Raw genomic sequence first — 23358 nt, forward strand, 5'->3', positions numbered from 1 at the left:
TTTTCTGTCTCTCCTCTCTGTGCACAGCGCCCCCTCCTCAATGCACTGATTAGAAGAGCAAGAGGGAACTCGAAGTAAAAACTACACCAAACTTATGTGACAGTGTCCACACAGAGCAGGCCCACAGTGACATGTGGCTGAAGTTTCTCTAATATAAGTGCAAAGATCCGTTTGTGTTTGTCACAATGTGTGTTTGGTTTTGTAAATGTGCAGAGGCTGCTAAATATCACTGAGGATCCAGTGATTTTTATTTGTTTCAATGCTGTAGAACATTCAGGTAGTCTGGTTTTGATACATAATTTTTTCTTTACAAAACAAAATAGTTTGACTCGCACTCTCCTGTTGAACTCCTGTCCGTCTCCGTGTGACTCAGAGCATGGGCCCCCCTCCCCCTGTGGCCCCTCACTCCCCCGTGTAGCTCCAAAATTTAGGAATACAGCTGATGGTTATTAGATTTATACTATATGTTTAAAAAGTAGGATTACTGAGTATTTACATAATTGGGACATACAAAAGGGGAACTTTTAACGTACAGGTAACAGGAGGTCAAAAAACTGTTTGTCTTCACTCCCCTCCCATGGTGCACCTGCACTCTCCTTAAACAAGGAGCCACAGACCACAAAATGATTCACTCTGATGTTTTTAGGACAAATGACGGTGACTGTGACTGACTACTGCACTACTACAATGTGACCAGAAGAGGGAGCTGTGTCTTCTACATTTCAAACTTCCTCAGGCGCAGCACAGTACTGGGTTCATCAGTTCTGTTTGTTGGATTTTTCTTAATAATTTAACTCCATCAGATGCAATGGAGCAAACTGTGACGATAAGGTTATAAAGTAAATAAATAAATTAATTAATTAATAAATAAAAGAAAGTAAAAGAATTCACTTGTTTGCCGACACTGCTGCAATTACTATTGAACTACTACAACTCATTTTAAACTAGGGCCCAATCTGCATAAATGGGAAAAGATATGAAATACCCTTTTAGACTTTATAAACATACAGACATGAACAGCAGCTTCTTTTATTCTCTTATTTTTTACCTGTTACTGCAATGATAATGGTGACTGGGGTGGTTATAATAACAGTAATAGATACTGCTGTTGTGGTTAGTATTGCCATCCTTTTTATCTTTCCAACATCACAGTTTTAATAATCAAAACCAGACTACTTGAATATTCTACAGCTTTGAAACAGTCAAATAAAACACATGAAACAGTTGAGTGCAGAATGAAAAGCTTACAGCACCTGGTATTCCCAGGCGGTCTCCCATCCAAGTACTAACCAGGCCTGACCCTGTTTGGCTTCCGAGATCAGACGAGATCGGGCGTGTTCAGGGTGGTATGGCTTAAGGAGCAGACACTCACAGTTGCAGAGGAGATGTTGTCAGAGTGGGTGTGCAGGTATACTTCTGTGTCATGCATGTTGTTATAAATCTAATGCCGTTTATTGCACTTTTGCCCTGTTGGTTGACATGGTGTTTGAAAAGTTCCTTGTGACTGATTATACAGGCTGCATTTTCTTTATGACTTTGGATAAATGCTATGCAGTTAACTATTCTACCTTCCTTCCAGGATGCCTCCATGCACTGAACACTTATAGAGTTTTTAATAAGTGAGCCATTATGGACATTGCATTTCACTTTGACTGATCCTCTGTTAAAAAAAAAGTTGTACTGTAAATTGGGTGAGGATTAGGACCATTAGAGGGGAGTGTTTGCCTGATAATGTCTCTTTTGTACTGCTTTGTATCAAATGTTGTGCTGGAGTGATATTAAGAGTTCTTCTAGAGTGGGGGTACTGTTACCTGCCTATCTGATTCCTTTAAGAGCTCGAGGCTCTTCTGTCTGTGGCCACCCACAGCACGGATACTGTTTATACTGCTCACCGTTCTGGAGACAACATTATAACAGATCAGAAAATATTGTGCTATGGGCCCTGTAAATCCCTAAAATGGTTATTTTTTACCAACAGCTAAACTGTGTGTAACATAAAGGAGAATTTTATTAATGTAAGAGTATTGCTTTATTTCAAAATAACATTATGCAAGTTGAAGAAAAGAGTAGCTGATGTATAGGCTATAAATCACATGATCGAAACACTGTTGATTCTGCACTTCAAAATATGTGAAAAAAAAAAAAAAAAAAAACCAAAAACATAACATAATCATTTGTTTAGCATTTTTTGCAGAAGAGTTATTTCTGTTGTATTTAGCCCCTGTAGTTATAATTATTATAGCTTCTGTAATTAATGTGCATCCTGCGCCATTAGAACTGCGTAGATTAAAATGACAATGACAACAATGAGACTTGTAATGACAGTGGCAGCGATGTTCAGATCTCGAGCTGTGGATCCGTGACTGCGAGCGGCTTCGATGTCCCCCACCACCTTCCTGTCCCGCGCCTAGAGAGAGGAACACCAAAGATCAACAGTCAGGAGGCAAAGTTAATGTGAATATAAATGAAAAAGAAACAGTGCATTTTTATCACATGCATGGGTAAAAACATGTTCAGTCTAAGAGTCATTCAAATCAAACTTGAATGAAAAAGTAATGTTATTTAAAACCACACTATACACTTTTTTGCTGAAAAACAGACTAAAACTAGAAAAGCACTCAGAGAGCGCAGACCTCCGCCAAGGACTACCCCCATTTTTTATATAAATTGAGATAAAATCAGTCTTCTGGATCAGATCCGGATCAGTCTTTGGAATATGAAAGAGGATCCCATTGTCCATCCCTGAGTCAAATTTCATGGGGTTTGGTCAATAATTAACCGAGATATTGAGAAACAAAATTTTTGGCCCCATTTACCACAATGTTAACTAAAATTTCAAAGTGATCCAGAATCCAGGATTTCTTCTGGATCACCCCCAAAATGAAATCAGTTCTTCCTTTTCACATTTCCAACAAATCCTGAAAATTTCATCAAAATCGGTCCATAACTTTTTGAGTTATGTTGCTAACAGACAAACAAACAAACAAACAAACAAACAAACAAACAAACGCCGGCAAAAACATAACCTCCTTGGCGGAGGTAATAAAAGCATGTTTTTGCTTATTACAATGAAAAATGTATAAAAACATGAGGCTTTACACTGGGCAGCCCCACATCTCCAGACCTGACTTTATCCATGGCCTCCATGTGCTTGTTTCCATGGAAATGTTGTTTGGCATTAAAACACATCTATCTCAAATAGAGAATGTTCCGAAGTATAGTTTTAAGTTTGTTTCCATAGAATCATACAGGTGATGTGACACCTCCAGAATGTTACAAACTGGAGCTTTGAAGTATTTTAAATGCACCTTTTGTCATATATTATATAATAATGTTTTTTTTTTTTTTGTATTTCTACTAATTTCAGTACATAAACTGCCATAAACAAATAAAGATATGATATGCATGATTTTACACTGGTAATTGACAAATTATTATTTAAATACTGCACTGTAAAAAGAAAAGTCAAATATCAAGTGCAAATTAAAGTAGGCATACATCAACATTAGTTCATGTATGAATCATCATAGGTTTACTGATATGGAGCTCAAGAGTACAGCATCTTTTTGTGTATGGGTCATGGCCCCGATAAGTGAAAGAAAACTGATAGATGGGTCATATATTCAGAGTTAGATAATGTTTACATCTTCATTCATGTCATCAATACTTGGTACTTAAATGTGAGCAGTACTTACCTTGACAGAGTAGATGAGGGCAGCCAGCCCCAGGCAGAGGGGGTTGCAGCAGATGAAAGACCAAAGAGACCAGACAAAGTGGTCCCGGGGCATGTCCCTGGACATGGCCTGGTTCACATTCACTGCTGTGTATTGGACCGAAGTGTGTGCAACATTAGGGTGGACTTGTCCCCCCTGTAATTGGAAATGCTCAGGTGGGACGTGGGACATTTTGTAGCAGTAGTAATAGCAGTTGTAGTAGCAGATGTATCTTCTCCCTCGGCTCAGGTCTGAGAGAAAGTACACCACCTGTTCAAAGCATTTAATAGACCCGAAACATATTTGGTCTGCGTGTTCTCAGAAAGGGCTGAGTCTTTGTGGTGATCCTTGCATTGACATCACACTGGGGGTGTTCTAAATCCCCTCGTCATTTGGGTCTTAAAATGTTCGTATTAACCTGATCTACACGATCCTGAATTTCGCATTTCGCTATTTTGCCCCTAAATCAAGATATGAACATAAATGATGGACCAATCAGACGCCTTCATTCCCCAAGGTTGCTCCCACTAGCATTAGCAACAAAACTCAGTAGCTGTCAATCAAACCTGCTGCTAAGTCAGCCCCCTTCCTGTTTTCTGGTGAGAAAGGCGGGCACATTTAATGACTTCAGTCATGATTGGCTCTTGTGGTTGCTATGATACTTGTAGTCAGATTTTCAAATATAGAGTCTAGCTCCAAATTTGCTCCTGTAACTATGGCTTTGTGAGCTTCTTTGAGTGGAGCTGAACGCTGTGACGTCCAGGACGACTACACCAGGACTACACCAGGACTAATCTTGGACTTGAGACAGAGAGATGGAGAACCCGAGTCCGTGGACAATGGGCCAGTCCTGGTTTAGTACTGGTTCAGTCCTGGTTCAGTCTGTATGCGGCATAAACCCGACATCTCGATCGATGTTTCTTCTGTTCAATAAATAATGCCTGTGAAGTGATGACATATTTTCATATTTGTACTGAAGAAAGTGTAATGGTAAATTTTCATTTCGTGATTTCTTGATGTTGTAATTTTTCAATTCATATTCTGATGAAGAAAATACACACAATACTTTTTTATTTACGACTGAACTCATCGAGAGTTTACAACTTTTTTTTTTTATGCTCAACTACAGCCAAATATGCATAGATTTCTATCCAATGCACATGAACATTTCTGAAAGCTTTCTTACTCGATAGCCTGATCCCATGCTGTCATTCGCAAACACCACTTTGCAGATCACACACTGTGATGCAGATCACAAGCACGCACAATTACCAATATCAATACTGCTGCAGATGTGCACAGATGTGACACTGTTTGTCGTGCCTCCCCAGTGGCTCTTTGGTGCCCCCCCGGGGAGGCGGGCCTCACCTACTGAAATCCACTGTTCTACATGCATGTCTATGGTGTAATGTTTATCAGTTACCATTGTGACACAATGTACACATTATCAATCACTGTCAAAAAAAGTAAGTTCTGAAAACAAGAAAAACAAAACAGATTTAAAAACACATTTTCAGGAGCCAGTGATCAATATGAATGTTCATGGTCCTGCTTAAGAGTTTGGTTTTCAACAAAAATGTAACTGTAAAGTATCAATATGAATCTTTTATAGTAAGCAATACATTATGAAATGCACTGTAAACATGAAAAGATTAGCCATCGATTTGGACACAAATGTAATGCACAGAAAGGTGTATAAATTTAACTTTTTATCCATTATGATTAAACACAATTAATCACATTGCACAGTTTAATGTTGAAATTTAAACTTTCTAATTTGAAGCATTTGTTATTTTTAAAAAACAAAAATGTCCCGCTCCGTGCTCGTCCACGTGGGGACTGATGCACTTTATGTATAAACGTAACTGTGTGTAACCAGAGCAGCTCCCAAGCACAGTGTTTCTCCTATCCGGTAAAACAGCAACGCGCGTGCCCGTACGCGCGTGCCCGTACGCGCGTGCCCGTACGCGCGTGCCCGTACGCGCGTGCCCGTACGCGCGTGCCCGTACGCGCGTGCCCGTACGCGCGTGCCCGTACGCGCGTGCCCGTACGCGCGTGCCCGTACGCGCGTGCACCTGTCACTACAGCAACCATAGACATTTTTATGCAGCAGCATCCATTTCATAAAAATGCAAGAGAAACAGAGCATAGGCCTTTAATTAGAAATGATTTGATAGAGGCACTAAATACACATGTCAATATCAGTATAAAACATAGGATTTTTACTTTTATAGCAAAATGTCACACAAATATTATTATTATTAATATTGCAATGAAAGTTTGTAACCACAATGTTGTTTTTGAAATTTGTTTTCGATGTTATTTTATTTTTTTAAATCACCAGTATTGAAGTTACTTATTTTGGTGAATTGAAAGTAATGATGATTGAATATATTAATCCTAGAAAAAAAAAGATGAAAAAGATGAATCAAGGCATACATTGTACAAGTTATAGTCTGATGGTATTAGATTATGACCAGCACCTCCAGTATGACTTAATAACTGGAACCCGGCTGGGTCTAAAGCAGGTCTCATTTGAAAAGGTGCTCTATAGTTTTCTGACAGGGAAACTCACAACTAGATTATCTCCATGGAGATGTAATTGTTTTGCTTGGGTAGTCCACAATATGGCATAAAAGTCCCTCACCTGCTGGTCTTCATGGAGATGTTTAAGTTCATATTGTGGGACATTTCAGTCACAGAAATAACATCTCCACAGAGACAGGCGGGTAGCAGACCCTCCTCCTGAAAATTTACATAGTGCACCCCTCACTTTTTTTTGCTTTGGTCATTTGAGTAAAACATGTTTCAGTCAGGACAGGTCAGTCATCTTCAAACATTACTTTAAACTAAAGTAACAGGGCATTTTCATTTACCAAAACTAGTACACCAAAATCTGAAAATACATTGTTTATTATAAGTTGGAGAATCTATCGTGGCTGTCGACCAAACTGACAGAGCAGCATGAGCAGACCGGGAAAACACCACAAGAGCTTGGGTCATTTTCCCTGACAAAATATCTAGCATCTAAAATATCAGACCCATTAACTAAAGGACCATTTTCTATAGAAATAATCTTTGTCAGTGGTCTTAGCATAATGCCATATAATCAGTAGATATTAAATACTTTGTTGGAGTAGTTACTTGACAGTCTTAAAAGTTCAATGATGCAGTGTGAGTTTTGTCTAGCAGTAGAGGGTAGAAGTACTTGTTGCCATCATGTTAAGTGCAGTTTGTGGTCAATGCAGAAGTCTTCACATCTTTGAGGAGGCAGCGATGGCTCCAGGGCGACTGTACACATGAACATTGTTGCTCTGAAAAAATAAATCAATTAATCAGTAAAAAAAAAGAACAATAATGGAGCATACATGTGCTGTGATTTTTCTACACATTTGTGATTCTTTTTATAGAGCTTTCACATCTGGAAATACGTTTTGGCTTCACAAATGTCCTCAGTTTTTGAATGTTGCTTTAATATAACTGTGTTTAGTCTTAAGTACAAATGTTAGACAGGCTATGTGCGCTCCTGTATACAGCAGGGTTTAGAGAAAAGTTGTTCACCGGCTACTAGTTCAGAAATATATGCAACGTTATACGATTTAGTTGTAGGGAATTAAACTTCACACCACAAATGTATGGTTGAGTGACAGTAACTTAAACCACTGTATTTCAAAGAACCCCCACCCCCCCCTTACCACACTGTAGGTCACAACCACGAGTTTCAGAATGCTGTTACCTCGTTGTTTTGTTTTCACACGGTTGAGTAACCCTTTATTATAATCTGTCTACATCCCCAAAGCTCAAAAAGCTCTGTTCCACCTTATGATGTCATGTAGTGGTGGTTTTCAAGTTAATTCCTACCTTTTACCTTTTGTTCAGTAGAGATAGGTAATTGCAGGGATGAAATATAACCATTTTAGAGAAAGTTGTACTTTAAAAACACAATGGAGCATTTCCTGTATAACCACATGACATCACAAGGTGGAACAGAGTGCTTTCTGTTTTCCAAGAAGAATAGACAAAAATATGCAGGGTTTGTGTGTTAAACATGTGTGACTGAAACAGAACACAGCTCCACGTATGTTTCTGATGAGGATACAACATTATAACATACAGTCGGGAATAAGTATTTGATCCTTGCTGATTTTGTAGGTTTGCCCAGTGACAAAAAATTGAACAGACTAATTTTAATGGTAGGTTTATTTTAACATTGAGAGATAGAATATCAAAAAAGAAAATCCAGAAAATAACTTTAAAGAAAATATATACTGGTAAACTGATTTGCATTTCATTGTGTGAAATAAGTATTTGAACCCTTGTTTGCAGCACAGGAGTCAGATGTTTCTTGTAGTTGATGACCAAGTTTGCGCACGTAGCAGAAAGAATTTTGCGTCACTCTTCTTTACAGATCATCTCTAAATTATGAAGATTTAGTGGCTGTCAATTAGCTTTTCTATAGAGTTAAGGTCTGGAGACTGGCTGGGCCCTCCATGACTTTAATGTTGTTCTTCGTCTTGAGCCACTCCTTTGTTGCCTTGGCTGTATGTTTTGGGTCACTGTTGTGTTGGAAGACCAATCCATGACCCATTCTCAGTTTCCTGGCAGGGGGAAGGAGGCTGTCACACTTGATTTTAACAGTACATGTTTCCATCCATCATCCTGTTGATGCGGTGAAGTAGTTCTGTGCCCTCGGCAGAAAAACACCCCCAAAAGCAGAATGTTTATACCTCCATGCTTGACGGTGTGTCAAGGCAGCATTTCTCTTCCTCCAAACACGGTGAGTTGAGTTAATGCCAAAGGGCTCGATTTTGATCTCATCTGACCACAGCACCTTCTCCCAGTCCCTCTCTAAATCCTTCAGGTGCTCATGGGCAAACTTCAGGCAGTTGCACATGTGCCTTCTTAAGCAGGGAGACCTTTGAGCACTACAGGATTTTAATCCATTGTGGTAGAAAGTGTTCCCATTAGCTTTGTGCCTTAAGATCATTGTCTAGTTCCTCCCATGTAGTTCTAGGCTGATTTCTCACTCTTCTCATGATCATTGAAACCCCACAAGGTGAGATCTTGTGTGGAGCCTCAGACCAAGATCGACTGATTCTTAAATATTTGAACAATTGCACCAACAGTTGTCTCCTTAACACCAGCTTCTTACTTATGTTTTTCTAGCCCATTCCAGCCTTGTGCAGGTCTACAAGTCTTGTCCTTGACGTCTTTTGACAGCTCTTTGGTCTTTCCCATGTTGGACAGTTTGGAGTCTGATTGATTGACTGAATCTGTGGACAAGATGTCTTTTATACAGATGACTGATCTGTGTCTAATTCAGGCAAGTTGATTAGCAGTGTCTAACTGGTCTGTGGGAGCCAGAACTCTTAATGGTTGGAGGGGATCAAATACTTATCTCACATAATGAAATGTAAATCAATTAATATATTTTCTATAATGTGATTTTCTTTTTGATATTCTATCACTCAATGTTAAAATAAACCTACCATTAAAATACCATTAGAATTATAGACTGTTCATGTCTTTGTCATCCTTGCTGATTTTGTAGGTTTGCCCACTGTCAAATACTTATTTACTACTTATACTCCACTGTAGCTCAGAAAGTAGCTTCAAGTAGTCCCTTTAACTCTCTTCAGTCTTCATTACAAAAGCATACCTTTTTGGGCTCCTGGTTGAACTTGTTGAGGTATGACTGGACTCTATTGGCATAGTCGGGATGGACAGCCTTGAGGTTCTCCACCTAAATTAAAAAGTGAAGAATGTTAAATATGCTATACACACTCCAAATTACAGCATCCAAGATGATTTTGTATTTGTAAAAAAAAGCCAGGTGTTTTGTAGATTAGGATCAAAAGAGATTTTGAAACATAAGATTTTGAAATATAAGACTTCTGAAAATAAAATTATACATTTTTGTGCACTGGCTGAAGAATTCTGCAAAAATGTCATTTTTATTGACAAATATTACAATAATCTGATATAAGAAATATTTGCATTTCAGAGCATTTTTAGGTAGAGGTTTAAATTACTTTTGCCAATTGTGAGGGTATAAATTGTGGTTCTGACTTGATTTTGAGCTGCAGAGGAAGCCTGCATAAAGCACCTGTTGCTTCCTGTGGTTTAGTCTATGACATCAAAACCATCTAGTTTTTTTGTTTGTTTTAGGAGCCCCTGACACCACACGGACATCACACGGTTCAAAACCAAGGTGATATTTTTGACAGTAATGGAGTTTCGTTCTAGTGGTTTGAATATTTGCACACCCTTAGTCTATAGTTTGTTTATAATTTAAATTTCTTATAATGATGTTTTTTCCTTTGTTCCATGTTACAACAATACAACAGCCTGTACTTCATAACTCACATGATCTTTAGTCACACAATTTAATAGCCAAATTTAGATTATGCGACCCAATCCAAATCTCCCTTGGGATGTCAAACGAAGCTCACATGCTTCTGAAAAGTGCTCACGTACCATTCGTTTCTGGATGAAAATTTGTGCTCCTTTTAATGCTCCTGCCATGTTCTGACAAAGCCTCTGTCGCTCCTCTTCATTCAGCACTTGAGTGTAGAAAATACGGACCTGCAAAGACATAATCTTTAAATGATACGTTTCACTATAACTTCATTACTTCCACTATCCAACCCTATCCTTCATGCACTCTATTTAACTTGGATAGTTTCCTGTTTATCTTCACAACCTTTTCATTCATAATTGATCTTGTTGTCTTCATCAAGTCTACAAGGCCATGCTTGGACTGCTGCCTCTCTACATTTGGACTTGAATCAAAGAGAAGTGTTGAAAAGTTGCTGTTGCTTTCTGATCCCTGTCCCTGCACAGAGCCAGGGAAGAAAGCCTTTGTCCTTTCTCTTCCCTGATGTCCGCACAGAGCACAGAGCACAGAGCACAGAGCACAGAGCACAGAGCACAGAGCACAGAGCACAGAGCACAGAGCACAGAGCACAGAGCACAGAGCACAGAGCTGTCCACTCGGCTCCTCTTGCTTGGAATATGCTGCAGAAGGACTGGAAACTGACTGAGCTCTTGTCCTTAAATGCTTATAAATCTAAGGTGAAAGCATCAGAGACTGCCTTAGTACTGTGCACTTATTTTTCCTCATTTGTCCTTCTATTGTGTTTGTATGTATACTAAAGAGTCAAATAGAAAAAAAGTAAAGTTATAACTTAGGCTTTTGTTTTATTTTCCTAAAATGTTAAAACTAGTTTTTTCTTTTTAGTTGTTTTTATTTCACTGAAAAAATGTGTCCTTACTGTGAGCATCTTGCATCTCCACAAACTTCTCCAGTTTATGTAAATATACTCCCACTGAGTGTGACTTCCTCTTCAACAGTCCTCTCTCTGTCACTTTCATCTCCAAGTCAATACATATATATTTTTATGTACACACATGTAAATGAGACTAATACAATAAGGACAATAATAATAATACTGAACTAGATGATAAATAATGGAGGTACTTTCCCACCAGGACTTCAGATTAGACTGAGATCATTTAGATTTCCAAATGACCTGTGTGACGTTGTCCTCGTCGGCACTGTTGTATCGAGCCACATCTGCAGAAACCTGGAACTTGGACTCCATAAACTGAGGCTGGGACTCTGGAGCACTGAAGCTGTTGGGATAGTAGTTTGGAGCACCACCTGCAGGACAAAAGCAAAAACAAGTGAGAAGAGAAATTATATTAACAGGGGATACATTATTTAGAATTATGGGATGAAGAAATAGAAAAACATCTTCATGTATCTTGTGCAATTTTGATTTTGTTCAAGACTGATTTAAAGTATTAAGTGTAAGTGTGAAAGTTCAGATTTAGTCACATGAGCCAGGAATGTCAGCCTTATCCTTACATGGAAGCTTCCCTCCGATAGAAGAGCAAATGTTTAGATTAAGTGACAGGTATATCCTCCCTGCCCAGCATGTGTTGTGTACAGTTTTGTATGATGATTTTACACATTTCTGGAGAATTGTTTTGTGGGAGCATGAGTGGCGTAGGCTTGTGGGCGGAGCATTGCACAGAATCTTACAGCTAAACGTAAAGAGGGTTGGAATACAACCTGGGAGAGATCACTAAATTACTGAAACATGCACGGATGACATCTCAAATCTCTTCAAGCATGTTTTTGACAAGGGAACAACATAAAAAAGCTCTCGATTTTGAAGAATATCCCCATTTATATACGTGGGTATGGAGTGTTTTCATATCAATCACAATGTCCCAAAACCACTGACTATTCATTTTCTTCAGTTCATTTGCCTCCTTCACACCTTGACTCCTTAGTTGTGAACATAAGACTAAGAGGCGTCTAACCCAGGTTCATTCATACTGATGGAGAAGAGATTCATCTTTGTGTTTTTGTTTCATGTGGATAGGCCCAGTAATGAGAGATAAGACCAGAAACCAGGTCAACAAATCTGCATTGTGACAGTTAAACAGCAAATGGAAGCAATTAATTCTGACCCATCCTCCAGCTCACAGGGATTCTAGAAAGTTGAGATGTCATATGAATGAACACATCCCATCGGCTGTCTTTTCTCTAGGAGTGATTGGCAGCTGCTTTGGCGTGTGAGGATGCAGAAGGTGTGGTCTGTAGCTGTGACTTGCCCTGGTTGTCAAACATGCACATGGGGCCGTCCCGTTGGTAGTTGGCGACTCTGGTTCTGTAGGGACAGTTGACTGGGAGCTGCAGGTAGTTCGCTCCAAGTCTGTGGCGATGTGTGTCCGGATATGAGAAGAGACGGCCCTGTACACAATGATTTACAGTTTACTTTAACCCCAAAAAAAACATATACATACTGTGTTAGAATGTAGTCCTGAAGTTAAAAGGAACTGTATGTGGTCTGTGCTCTTACCCTTTTTAAAAGTATTATAATGAGGTTGTGCCTTAATCTGCAGATAGAGGACACACCCAAGTTTGTCTCATTCTCAGTATATGGACAGAATATTGCAACAGCAGAGGCACTGATGCATGTTTGGCTCCAGGTGCTGGGGTTTAGTTAGTGGCCATTCACATCAGAGAGCCATTTTACGGTGCATCTGAAATGGATTAAACGCACTTAGGACATTCCTTTCCTTATCAGTGATCCAGACCATCCGAATTGATCAGTGAAGTTATGAAAGAGCAAGGAAAGGAGACATTATGTTTCCTTTCATAGCTCGTTGTCCATAGGAAGCTCAAGAGGTTCCTAACCAGCGGTAAGGAACTATGAGGTATCCCACAATCCACTGCTCAGATCAAACTGAGCATTTCCAAATACAAGTTCTACACTGGAGATCATTACTGTATTTTTTGGACTATAAGTCGCACTTTTTTCATGGTTTGGGTGGTCCTGTGATTTATAATCCAGAGCGATTTATATATTAAAATGTTCACCCTGACATGAAGTCATTGGATAGATGGACAAAGCCTGCACTTCAGTGACACTGAAACCATCCTGTCGGGATTCAGAAAGGCCAGAATAATTCTAACTGGAACTGATGCGGACTCTGATGACAGCTACACAGAAGAGGAAGCAGCGCTCCGTTTACCTCCAGAGGTCGCCGAGATACTAAGAAGTGACACCGAGTGATGGAGAATTCAATGGAATTAGTGTTTATGCTATAGTTATCTGAATAACTGTTCATCTGTGATGTTAACAGCCTGTTGTTCTCTGTTCTATTGTTATTAAAAGAACTTTCCTTTCAAGATGAAATGTCAGTTCCTGGTCTATGATTTTATAAAATAAATTTCCCCCAAAAATGTGACTGTTTTTTTCTTCTTCATTATGTATTTTTTGGCTGGTGCGACTTATACTCTGGAGCAACTTGTGGTCTGAAAAATATGGTAATTAAAATCTTCTACACACATAAAAACACATTTACATTATATACAGCATGACTACTATAGAGCCACATCAGCCTGTTTTGATAATATAATGTGTTTAATACAGAAACTAAACTTAAAACCACATGGCTCATTTGCATTCTGATTTCTGATTGGATACTTGAAAGAACCAAAACACCAGATAATAACAAACAACATGTCCAATGTTTATGTAATGTAATCTAATGTAAATCTTATATTCATTTCCCTGAAGTTAACAGATGGATGATATGTTTGGTTTCTCACCTGCAGCATCTTGTCGGGGCTGGGCTCGATTCCTGGGGGCATGTTACTGGGGTCGTAGGCCATCTGCTCCACCTCCGCAAAGTAATTCACCGGGTTTCTGTTCAGCACCATCTTCCCCACTGGGATCAGAGGGTACTCCTTATGAGGCCACACCTGAAAATAGGAAATGAGTCATGTATATTTATATGAAATTAACTTTAACCTTAAAGGTGTACTATGTAACTATCTGGTAGGGGGTTCGTCACCTGCTTGTTTCTTTGGAGATGTCGTTGCTCTGCTTTGACTGTTCCACAGTGTGATATTAAGATGTAAAGTACTGGTATATCTGTTTATTCAATTACAGGTGGTTTTATAGCTCAAAAACACCTAGAAAAGCAGGCATTCTGACTGTCAGCGGGGTCGCCTCTCCACAGATCTGATCTGTAACTTGGTCTGGTTTGGTCTAGTCATTGACAGGAAATTGTTTTAATATTTTATGTGAAACATTCCAGACAAGCAATAAAATCTCCATAGAGAAAAAGCATTTGACGGACCCTCCACCAGAAAAATTACACAATGCACCTTTAACACAGTGTGCTTTTAAAAGGCATTATAAATAGAAAAAAAACAGAAAAATCAATCACTTACTAGATTTAACCAGAAAAATTTTGAAAGAACAACTTTTCTTCTGTCTTCTACATTTTAGATCAGAAAACAAATTCAGATATAATGGTTTTAGCTACTGTATAATGATGCACCAATTTTCTCAACATTTTACATAACAGATGCATTTCAAAGATATTTTATTTTAACTGAAGCTATATTTATATGAAGTAATATAATAAAACATTGCCACTTCGAATAAGTCTGTGGGGCATACTGTATAGTGGTTAGTTATGCTGTGCTTGTCAAGATTGTTTAAAAAGCAATTTTCTTATGCCTAACTTTGGGATTTCATCCTTTTTCATTTTAAGTACCATATTTTTCAGACTATATGTTGCACTTTTTTCATGGTTTGGGTGTTTCCTACGACTTATACTCAGGTGCAACTTACATATTCAAATTTTCACACTGATAGCGGCGAGAGGCTCTAGTCTCCTGTGTCAGTATCTGCTGCTCCCGTTACTCCTGTACCACTGTCACTTGGCTCTACGAAGTACGGTAATTGTATTTAATTTCAAGCAGAACTTACCTTGGTGAGATCGAAGGGGTTGAACTGGAACTTCTCGGCCTGCTCAAAGGTCATGACCTGGATGTAGAAAGTCCAAGAGGGGAAGTTGCCGTTGGCGATGGCGTTGTACAGGTCTCCGATGGCGTAGTCCGGGTCTGAGGCGGCCAAGCGTTCAGCCTCCTCCACTGACAGATTCTTAATGCCCTGGTCAGTCTGAAGACAAAACAAAAAAAGTCAAAAATGTAATTGTACTTTCTTTAATCACAATGTATTACAAGTCACTCATTATTATGATAAAATAATGTTGAGTAGTAAGCGATTATGCAGTACTCCACGTGCCATTACTCTGTTACAATGTGTCACTTATGTCCATCCACTGTCCATCCTGTAACAGCCGATATTCTACACGGTTCTGCTTTTTCTGCCATTATTGTATTTTCACAAACGTTCAAGGTTTAAATACAAGTAAATTTATTATACTATATATATATAAAATTATACAGTGCCCACCTGTGGTTCTTTTGTGTAACAGCATGCCATTTTCTCCTATTCATCTGACTGTATAGTTTGTTTTTTCTAATGTATATACATTACCGGTCAAAACCTTTAGAACACCACACTTTTTCTAGTTTTTTACTTTTGACCAAAACATATTCTAAACTTTTGATTCATCAAAGTGTCCACCTTTGGCAGATATAACAGCTGAACACACTTGTGGCTCGTTCTTTTTACAATAGAAATCAAATATTGTTCGGAAATTTCTTCCCAAGTCTGTTGCAGAAGTTTCCATAAATGTGTGGCACTTGTAGGTTTCTTCACTCTTCTGTCCAGTTCGTCCCAAACCAGCTCGATGAGGTTTAAGTCTGGACACTGTGCTGGACACTCCATGTTTTCAAGCTTCACCATCTTGTTCTTTTTTCCTGAGGTAGTTCTGGCAGAGCTTGGACTTGTGTTTTGTTCTTGTATCTTTTTTTTAAACTCTGTCTGTTCAGTTCTTACCTTTGTACCATTTCAAGCTCTTCACTGGACTTGCACGACTTGAACTGCAATAAATAACTGGAAAAATCAGAGTGTTCTAAAACTTTTGACCGTTAGTGTATTTTTGTCTCTCTTTTCAGATAAACACATACACACACGCAACTACACTCATGTAATAAACAACAGTGCAACATTTCAAGCAAAATAAGATCTTGATTTAACCAAGCAGGTGGCCAGCCCTCCATCAGTAACACAGTACACTTTCAAATTTGATAAAAAAAAAATGTAACTTTACTTGCTTATAATTAATTTTTTAATGAATTTGTTAAAAAAAATGCTTTGAGAAATGTCTAAAGGAATAACTGGGTTATTGAGTAGAAAACAGTGAAAAAAAGTGTGAAATTGGAGATAGTCCAGAATGGGACCAACCTTGAAGTGGAATTTGCAGTAGACTCTCTCCCCCTGAGCGTTCACCAGTTTAAATGTGTGAGAGCCATATCCGTTCATGTGACGGTGTCCATCAGGAATCCCACGATCGCTGAACAGAAAGGTCACCTGCCCAGAGGAAAAACAACAGAGCATCCTACTATTTATATGAGGTAGTAATCAAAAGAAAGAAAATGTGATATATTTTACAATTAGGGTTAATAGAATGCAAATCAAAATCATAATTTTAGTTGGTGTAATTATTATGACTCCAGGAAGAATAGCTGTGTAGAAGCACAGCTAATGGAGGCCAAAATAAATACAAAATACAAATAAATTCAAATCAAATCATCCTAAACAAAATGAACAGTCTTTTATGGAAAAATAGTATCTGCAGGTTAGACCTCTACAAGCATCTTCTGAAAGGCAATGGGATTCTTGTGTTAGTTTAACATCCAGAGAGAACTGCAATATGAACAGAATCCAACTTTTTAAAGAAAAAATCAAAAATCTAATCAATTCTGTGCAGCCTTTGTGCCCTGAGCAAATGGGTTCGAATAACGGGACCCGACCTGAACCTGCATACATAAAAAATTTGTGTGGCAGGTCACTGCCGCTGGCCTTCGTATGTGCGGGGGCAGGCCTTGTGAACATGTGGTTTTGTTTGCATAGTGTGTTAAAAAAAAATCCCCCTTCATTTTACTATTTATGCTAAAGTGTACTGTTTAGGACCTTTGAAATGGCCTGCGCATTCATTGGATATACTGGATCTCGAAGCTTTTGGTCGAGTTTGGGACTAAAGCACCGTACGTCGCCTGATGCATTGTGTATGTGCTCTGGAGGCTGTGTTCATGTGTATGATTTGTGATCTGTCTCGTTCACGCTTGTAGTATTGCTTGTGACGTTTCAATGAGTAGATATAAAACTATTCATAATGTGTCTGCTCTGTGTGTGTCATTTTATACATATCTGTCACCTTTATGTGTATACATTAGATAGATGTGTTTACCTGGTGCAGACTTTCTGGTCTCAGGCTCCAAAAGTCCCAGACCATATCAGGGTCCTTCATGTGGGTTTGAGGGTTCCTCTTCTGAGAGTGGATGAACGATGGGAACTAAAATATGAAAGACACAAAAACAATACATTTCCAATTTCAGGGGAATGCCACATGGAGATTTTTTTTTTCCTTTTCAAAAACTGAACCGTATGCTATAGTTGATTATACATTTCATGAACTTGACCTATATGTGTTTCTAGCTATGAGGCACACATGTTCAAATCAAAGGTTTTACTGATAACAATTGTACTACTGATTTATGATGGGGTCAAGTTGTCTCGTATAATTTGGTTCTCAAAGATGATTATCCAACCAGAATTCGTGTTGCCTGTTCCAATGCTGAAATGCAGTTGGTCTAAACCTAAAAAGGACTGTAATCTGAATAATAACATAAACCCCAGCACCAGCATCATGAATCAGTGCTAGTGCAACCTCTGCAGCTCAGTGAGGGGATTCTGGAGTTTGTTAGGGCAATTTGACAAGTCTGTTTGAAAAATTAACTGCAGACCTGTCTACTAAAATAATCAGGACATATACCCATTTCTAATCTAATAGTTACCTCAGTTGAATATTTATAGGTGCACTGTGTAACTTTTCTGATAGAGAGTCTGTTAAATTGCTTCATGGAGATGTTATTGCTTTGTCTGGAATGTTTCACAGTGTGGCATTAAATTTCTATCTTTCATGGGGACGAAACCAGAACAAGTTACAGGTCAGATCTCTGGAGAGGCGAAACCACTCAAAGTCAGAATGCCTGTTTTTCTAAGTATTGAGCCACATGGAATTGAATAAATGTAAGTAGAGCTGTTTAATATCATATAGTGGAACATTCTAGGCAGAGCAATGACAAAGAAAAAGTTAAGTAGAGCAACTTTAATGCACATATGATATTAAGTGCTGAAAAACAAGAGCAGCTGAATAAAAAGTAGATGATAAAATACTAATAGTCACTGTGGTACTACTCCTCACCAGCATGGCGTCCCGGACGAAGAAGATGGGGGTGTTGTTTCCCGTCAGGTCCCAGTTGCCCTCCTCTGTGTAAAACTTCACAGCGAAACCTCGAGGGTCTCTCACTGTGTCTGCAGAGCCAGACTCCCCAGCTAAAATAAAACAATCATTCAAAATCAAGATATAATTATGGGATTATCCTGGTTTGGAAACATCACCTTGTACAGCATAGTTACGAGGCCGGCCACGATAATTACTGCTGGGGGAAAATCACCAGTAGATACAGGACAGATAATACTCCCTACAACTGTACAACAACTCATCCTTATGCAACAGATAATACTCCCTACAACTGTACAACAACTCCCCCTTATGTAACAGATAATACTCCCTACAACTGTACAACAACTCACCTTTATGTAACAGACAATACTCCCTACAACTGTACAACTCACTTTCATTTTTTCATTTTTAACAGATAATATTCCCTATAACTCGGTACTTTACTCTGTAAAGCGTCTTTGAGTGTGCAAAAAAGTGCTATATAAAACTGATGCATTATTCATTATCTGTACAACAACTCACCTTTATGCAATATAATACTCCCTACAACTGTACAACAACCCAGCCTTTAGTAACCCTATGTCCTGTCAATCATCATATCATCTTTGCACTGTTTTCCTAATGACCTTTAGAATAAAATAAATAAATAAATAGATAGATAAATAAACTATTAATAATTACCCTATATATTTTTACTCTTTGCTATTATAATATATTGTGTCCAAATTATTTCCCTTTTGGATCAATAACAATAATATAGTAACAGCATACCACTCATCAATAAGGATAATAAAGCAATACTGCTCAAAACCTAGGTCCTAGAACCTTTAACCCAAACAAAATATCACTGGCATTTTATTTTGAACTTAAAATATGTGCTCTTCTTGATTCTCGGACAATAGCATGTTTTATAATTAAATGCAGGCAGTACACAGTCTTTATTTTGACCTCAAGAGCTGATTATATAAAATATCTGCAAGAAACATTTTGCTCAAATACACGGAAAATAAAATTGAGTACAAAGCCTTTGATTAATAGCTTGGATGTTGGAATGATCATGTTTATATGACTGTTCACAGGTAGACAACAGTAACTTACCCACAGTGGAGAAGCGGACAGCGAGGGGAGTTGTTTTGCCCACATGTTCAAAGACTTTGGCCTTACAGTAGCGGGTGATATCATGGGTGACCTCGAAGTACCCAAAAGCACCTGAAAAATAAAAGGACTACATGAAAAAATGTTTTGTCATTTTAAAGCGGCCTTTAAATAACCATGCTACTGTTGCTGTTGGATACAGTCAGAATGTATTTGGGACCAGAACTTAACAAATCGATTAAACACCAAATTAATCACATGGCTTTGTAATCAATCACTGTTTAAACCAGGTTATTTGCATACAGGTGTCTGTCTCAGGGCAGAAAACCAACCTTGCAAAAAAGTTTATATTTGACAAGATGATACATTTTTGTATGCCATTATACCCCCTCATTTAATAATAAAAAAGCTTTTGCTTCTGTTCAGACAGTGTATTCTCACTGACAATTGGTGAAAAACACCACTGGTACATATTTATTTACAAAGCCACACTGGGGAAACTTCCGGTGAACTTTAGTAATCTCCTTAATATCAGCTCAAGTAGTTACCAGCTTCGCTCCTCCTCACAGTTACTTTCCACTGTGCCTCTGTGCCTCACTGAGCTGGGAAAAGTTGCCTTCTCCTGACGCTCCATGGTCTTGGAATCATTTGCAGAAAGTCCTTAAATTAGAATTTATAGTTTTACTTAAAATAGTGTGATGACTGAGGAGTGTGTGTTTTTCCTGAGAGAGGCAGTTACTGTGGCCATGCAGGTTTCTCTTGAAAATGATATTCTAAATCACTGGAACCTCCAGGTTAAACAAAAGGTACCATAAATAAAATAAAATTCTCAAAAAGGAGCTGCAGGAAGAGCTCTATCACTAAAGTTACTTAGTACTGCTTTAAATCCTTGTAATTCTTGGCATTTGGAATCTGAATTGCACTGTTGATGTTCATGCTGGAAGTTTGCATTATCAAAAATACTTATCAAGCTGTATGTTTGTCTTGTTGTCCCCTGGATGCTCTTTAAAGAGAAGTGCAGCCCTGACCTGCTCCTTTAGCGTGCACAACTCTCTCTGGGATCCTCTCTCGGTCAAAGTGGGCCATCTCATCAGTGAAGACCACATCCTGAACCAGGAGGGGTCCACGGGGGCCGGCTGTCAGAAGGTTCAACTTGTCTCCGACGGGATTCCCTGCTCCGGTGGTCAGGGTGTCTGGCCTCTGTGGAACAAAAACACACAAAACAGAAGTTATTGGATTCACAATTCAATGATAATCCTTAATGATGCCTAGTCCTAGTGGAGATTCATTGAATGCTCTACAGTGGAACATTAATGGTGAAGCAATAACATCTCCATAATGACAAGCAAATAGCACACCCTTCACCAGGATAGTTGTTTGTTTGCACATAATTCACTTACAAGAATGTTTAATCCAGTTATTCCAGTTGTATGATTTTATATTATGTATAAATGTATATTATGTAGGTATATAGGGCTGCGTATCATTAACAAGTTGCCGATACAATATATAGGCAATACAGTACAAATGTTGATACAGTGAGCTTTTGATTTGATATGATACATTTCAAATCAATTCAATATGGTTCAGTAAAAATATAATGGCTGTGATATTATAAGTCTTTGTTAAATCACTTCTTGTTCAAAGTTCATATGAAACACACACTTTCATCGTCAAAACAGTGAAAATGTTAAATGTGTTGCATAAACAAGTTTTCTTCCACTAAAAAAAGCACACTAACAAAATTTAGTAAAATATACCAAAAATAATCTTGGCGATATAAATACTGTATCATCACATTAAACAATAAAATATATTGATATTTTTGCACACTCCTATATGTATATATTATGTATTTTATGTATAAAATGTTGATGAAATGAAATTCTGGTCTCTAGTCAACCAAAGAGGAAACCTAATTTGAACTCTACACAGCGGGGGAAGGAATTTATTGAACAGAGATGTGCTTGTTGACATAACTCAAACCACTTCTACGGTCACCTATAATCCTGCTCAAAACACTGATAAAGTACAATGAAGAAACCAATGTATAATCACTCTGGCCAAGGGTTACACTAGAGTTTAATCACATTTGTGATCTGTTATGCAACTATCAAGGCTGAAGTCCACGTAACACGACTAGTCCTTGTGGACAATGACCTACTTTTGACCCACTTTTGCTTAAACCTTGTATTAGCTTTAAAACAAAAGTAAATCGCAGCTTAACATCGCCTGTTCTGTGAAAATATGATCAAATATGCAACTTTAGCTCAAGAATGTATTGATTTTAGGGAAAAAAATTATTCACAAATGCCCTTTTTTAAGATTAAACCAAACATAACATACTGGAAGAATGATCTGAAACTTTCTGCAAGCTCATTGGTCCTAACTGAGAGAAAAGAGGCTGGTTTTCTTATTTCTTTTTTGAGTGAGTTTAATGTATTCATTGAAGTTAGAGCTTCGAAATTGTCCCTCTTATATATGAACGTTTTTATTCACTGTTGTGTTTTTTATGCATTTATTTTATTTTCATGTGAACTGTACACTTTTATAAAGGTGCCGATTTTGTATCTGAAAATCTACAAAGAAAAAAAAAAAAAACAAAAAAAAACAAAAACAAAAAAAACCTCTACTTTATCTGCGGCGTTAGCATAGCATTTAGCAAAACATTTTACATCAAGTTAAGTTTATTCACAAAAAACGTATTACTAACGCTCATTTGCATATTATTGATAATTAATTGTAGATCAGTGCCTTGTCATAGTTAATAAAACAGCTATTGCGTCGCTAACATAGCCGCTTCTCGTTGCATCTCACTATAGAACAGTAGATCTCGCATTGACTACCGCTGTCTGTTGGAATGAATGCGTCAACAAAAGCCGCCATCTTGGTACAGGGTGACGCTGCTAAATGAATGAACATCAATCGGGGGCAAGGCGATATCAGAACAAGTAGCATTAAACGGCGATTAGTCCTGGTTTAGTCCTGGATTAGTCCTGGTTCAGACCTGGTTCAGACCCTGTTCAGCACTGGTTCAGTCCTGGTTCAGACCCGGTTCAGACCCGGTTCAGACCCGGTTCAGTCCCGGTTCAGACCCGGTTCAGACCCGGTTCAGCACTGGTTCAGACCCTGTTCAGCACTGGTTCAGTCCTGGTTCAGTCCTGGTTCAGTCCTGGTTTAGGTCTAGTTTAGTCCTGGATTAGTATTGGTTTAGGTCTAGTTTAGTCCTGGTTCAGCCCTGGTTTAGTCCTGGTTTAGTCCTGATTTAGTCCTGATTTCAGTCAGCCTGGGTCCAAACACAACAGTTAGAATCACAGGCCTGCAAAATAAAAATATTAACTATGAAATGTTATTCTTTGCTCTTTCGTGTTCTTATTCCGTTCGTTCGCATAGCCGGTGCAAAAATCCGGCATCTTCGCTCAGTGATACTGTGAAAAACTTTACCTCAGACAATGCAACCCCTGTACCAAGATTAACAGATTAATAAAAGTATAAGTAAGACGGTATTAACGCATGCCAAGAGGCTGAACGTGAGATCTACCGTTCTATAGTTAAGGCATCTCACGTCCCCAAACGACCCTTCACCCATTTCCACCCCGTACAACTCCTCTGCGCAACGCCGTTTTTATCCATTTTTGCACAAACCTGAGTGGCCCGAGCCTCTTTCCACAGCTTCATCTGGTCCGTGGCTTTGTCCCTGCTGTCAGCCATGATGTATTGAGCGTTAAAACGTGTTCTGTTATGTTGTTGATCCTTGTATAAAATCCTGCAAGATTCTTCCTGGACTTTGGCTGCACAA

General features: G+C 38.5%; 2 protein-coding genes and 1 pseudogene across 2 annotated transcripts; all 3 read right to left on the reverse strand.

Moving 5' to 3' along the window:
- Nucleotides 1-1241: 1241 nt before the first annotated feature.
- On the reverse strand, nt 1242-1360 carry LOC129409646 (5S ribosomal RNA; annotated as a pseudogene).
- A 794-nt stretch (nt 1361-2154) lies between these two features.
- LOC110161264 (dispanin subfamily A member 2b-like) lies at nt 2155-4369 on the reverse strand. Its single transcript, XM_020925993.2, has 2 exons — nt 3696-4369; nt 2155-2407 (listed from the first exon to the last, which is right to left on the reverse strand). Exons 1-2 carry the CDS (start codon nt 3903-3905, stop codon nt 2252-2254), a joined length of 366 nt encoding a protein of 121 aa, XP_020781652.2. The 5' UTR covers nt 3906-4369; the 3' UTR covers nt 2155-2251.
- Nucleotides 4370-5852: 1483 nt separating this feature from the next.
- Nucleotides 5853-23358, reverse strand: cat (catalase). Its single transcript, XM_055155572.1, has 13 exons — nt 23205-23358; nt 20588-20759; nt 19563-19673; nt 18423-18553; nt 17406-17510; nt 16400-16525; nt 15014-15205; nt 13843-13995; nt 12339-12477; nt 11246-11376; nt 10191-10298; nt 9373-9456; nt 5853-7027 (listed from the first exon to the last, which is right to left on the reverse strand). Exons 1-13 carry the CDS (start codon nt 23268-23270, stop codon nt 6968-6970), a joined length of 1578 nt encoding a protein of 525 aa, XP_055011547.1. The 5' UTR covers nt 23271-23358; the 3' UTR covers nt 5853-6967.

The sequence above is a fragment of the Boleophthalmus pectinirostris genome, unplaced genomic scaffold, assembly GCF_026225935.1.
Source record: "Boleophthalmus pectinirostris isolate CB_2022bp ecotype Guang Dong unplaced genomic scaffold, ASM2622593v1 HiC_scaffold_2, whole genome shotgun sequence".
In the NCBI taxonomy this organism is placed as follows: Eukaryota; Metazoa; Chordata; class Actinopteri; order Gobiiformes; family Gobiidae; genus Boleophthalmus; species Boleophthalmus pectinirostris.

Excerpts from the sequence above, each read along its gene's own strand:
- LOC110161264 (XM_020925993.2), bottom strand. The coding sequence starts at position 3,905 with ATGTCCCACGTCCCACCTGAGCATTTCCAATTACAGGGGGGACAAGTC. Across the intron at positions 2,408-3,695 it reads CCCTCATCTACTCTGTCAAG|GCGCGGGACAGGAAGGTGGT; the intron begins GTAAGTACTGCT and ends TCCTCTCTCTAG.
- cat (XM_055155572.1), bottom strand. The coding sequence starts at position 23,270 with ATGGCTGACAGCAGGGACAAAGCCACGGACCAGATGAAGCTGTGGAAA. Across the intron at positions 11,377-12,338 it reads GTGCATGTTTGACAACCAGG|GTGGTGCTCCAAACTACTAT; the intron begins GCAAGTCACAGC and ends TTTGTCCTGCAG. Across the intron at positions 7,028-9,372 it reads TCAACCAGGAGCCCAAAAAG|AGCAACAATGTTCATGTGTA; the intron begins GTATGCTTTTGT and ends TTATTTTTTCAG.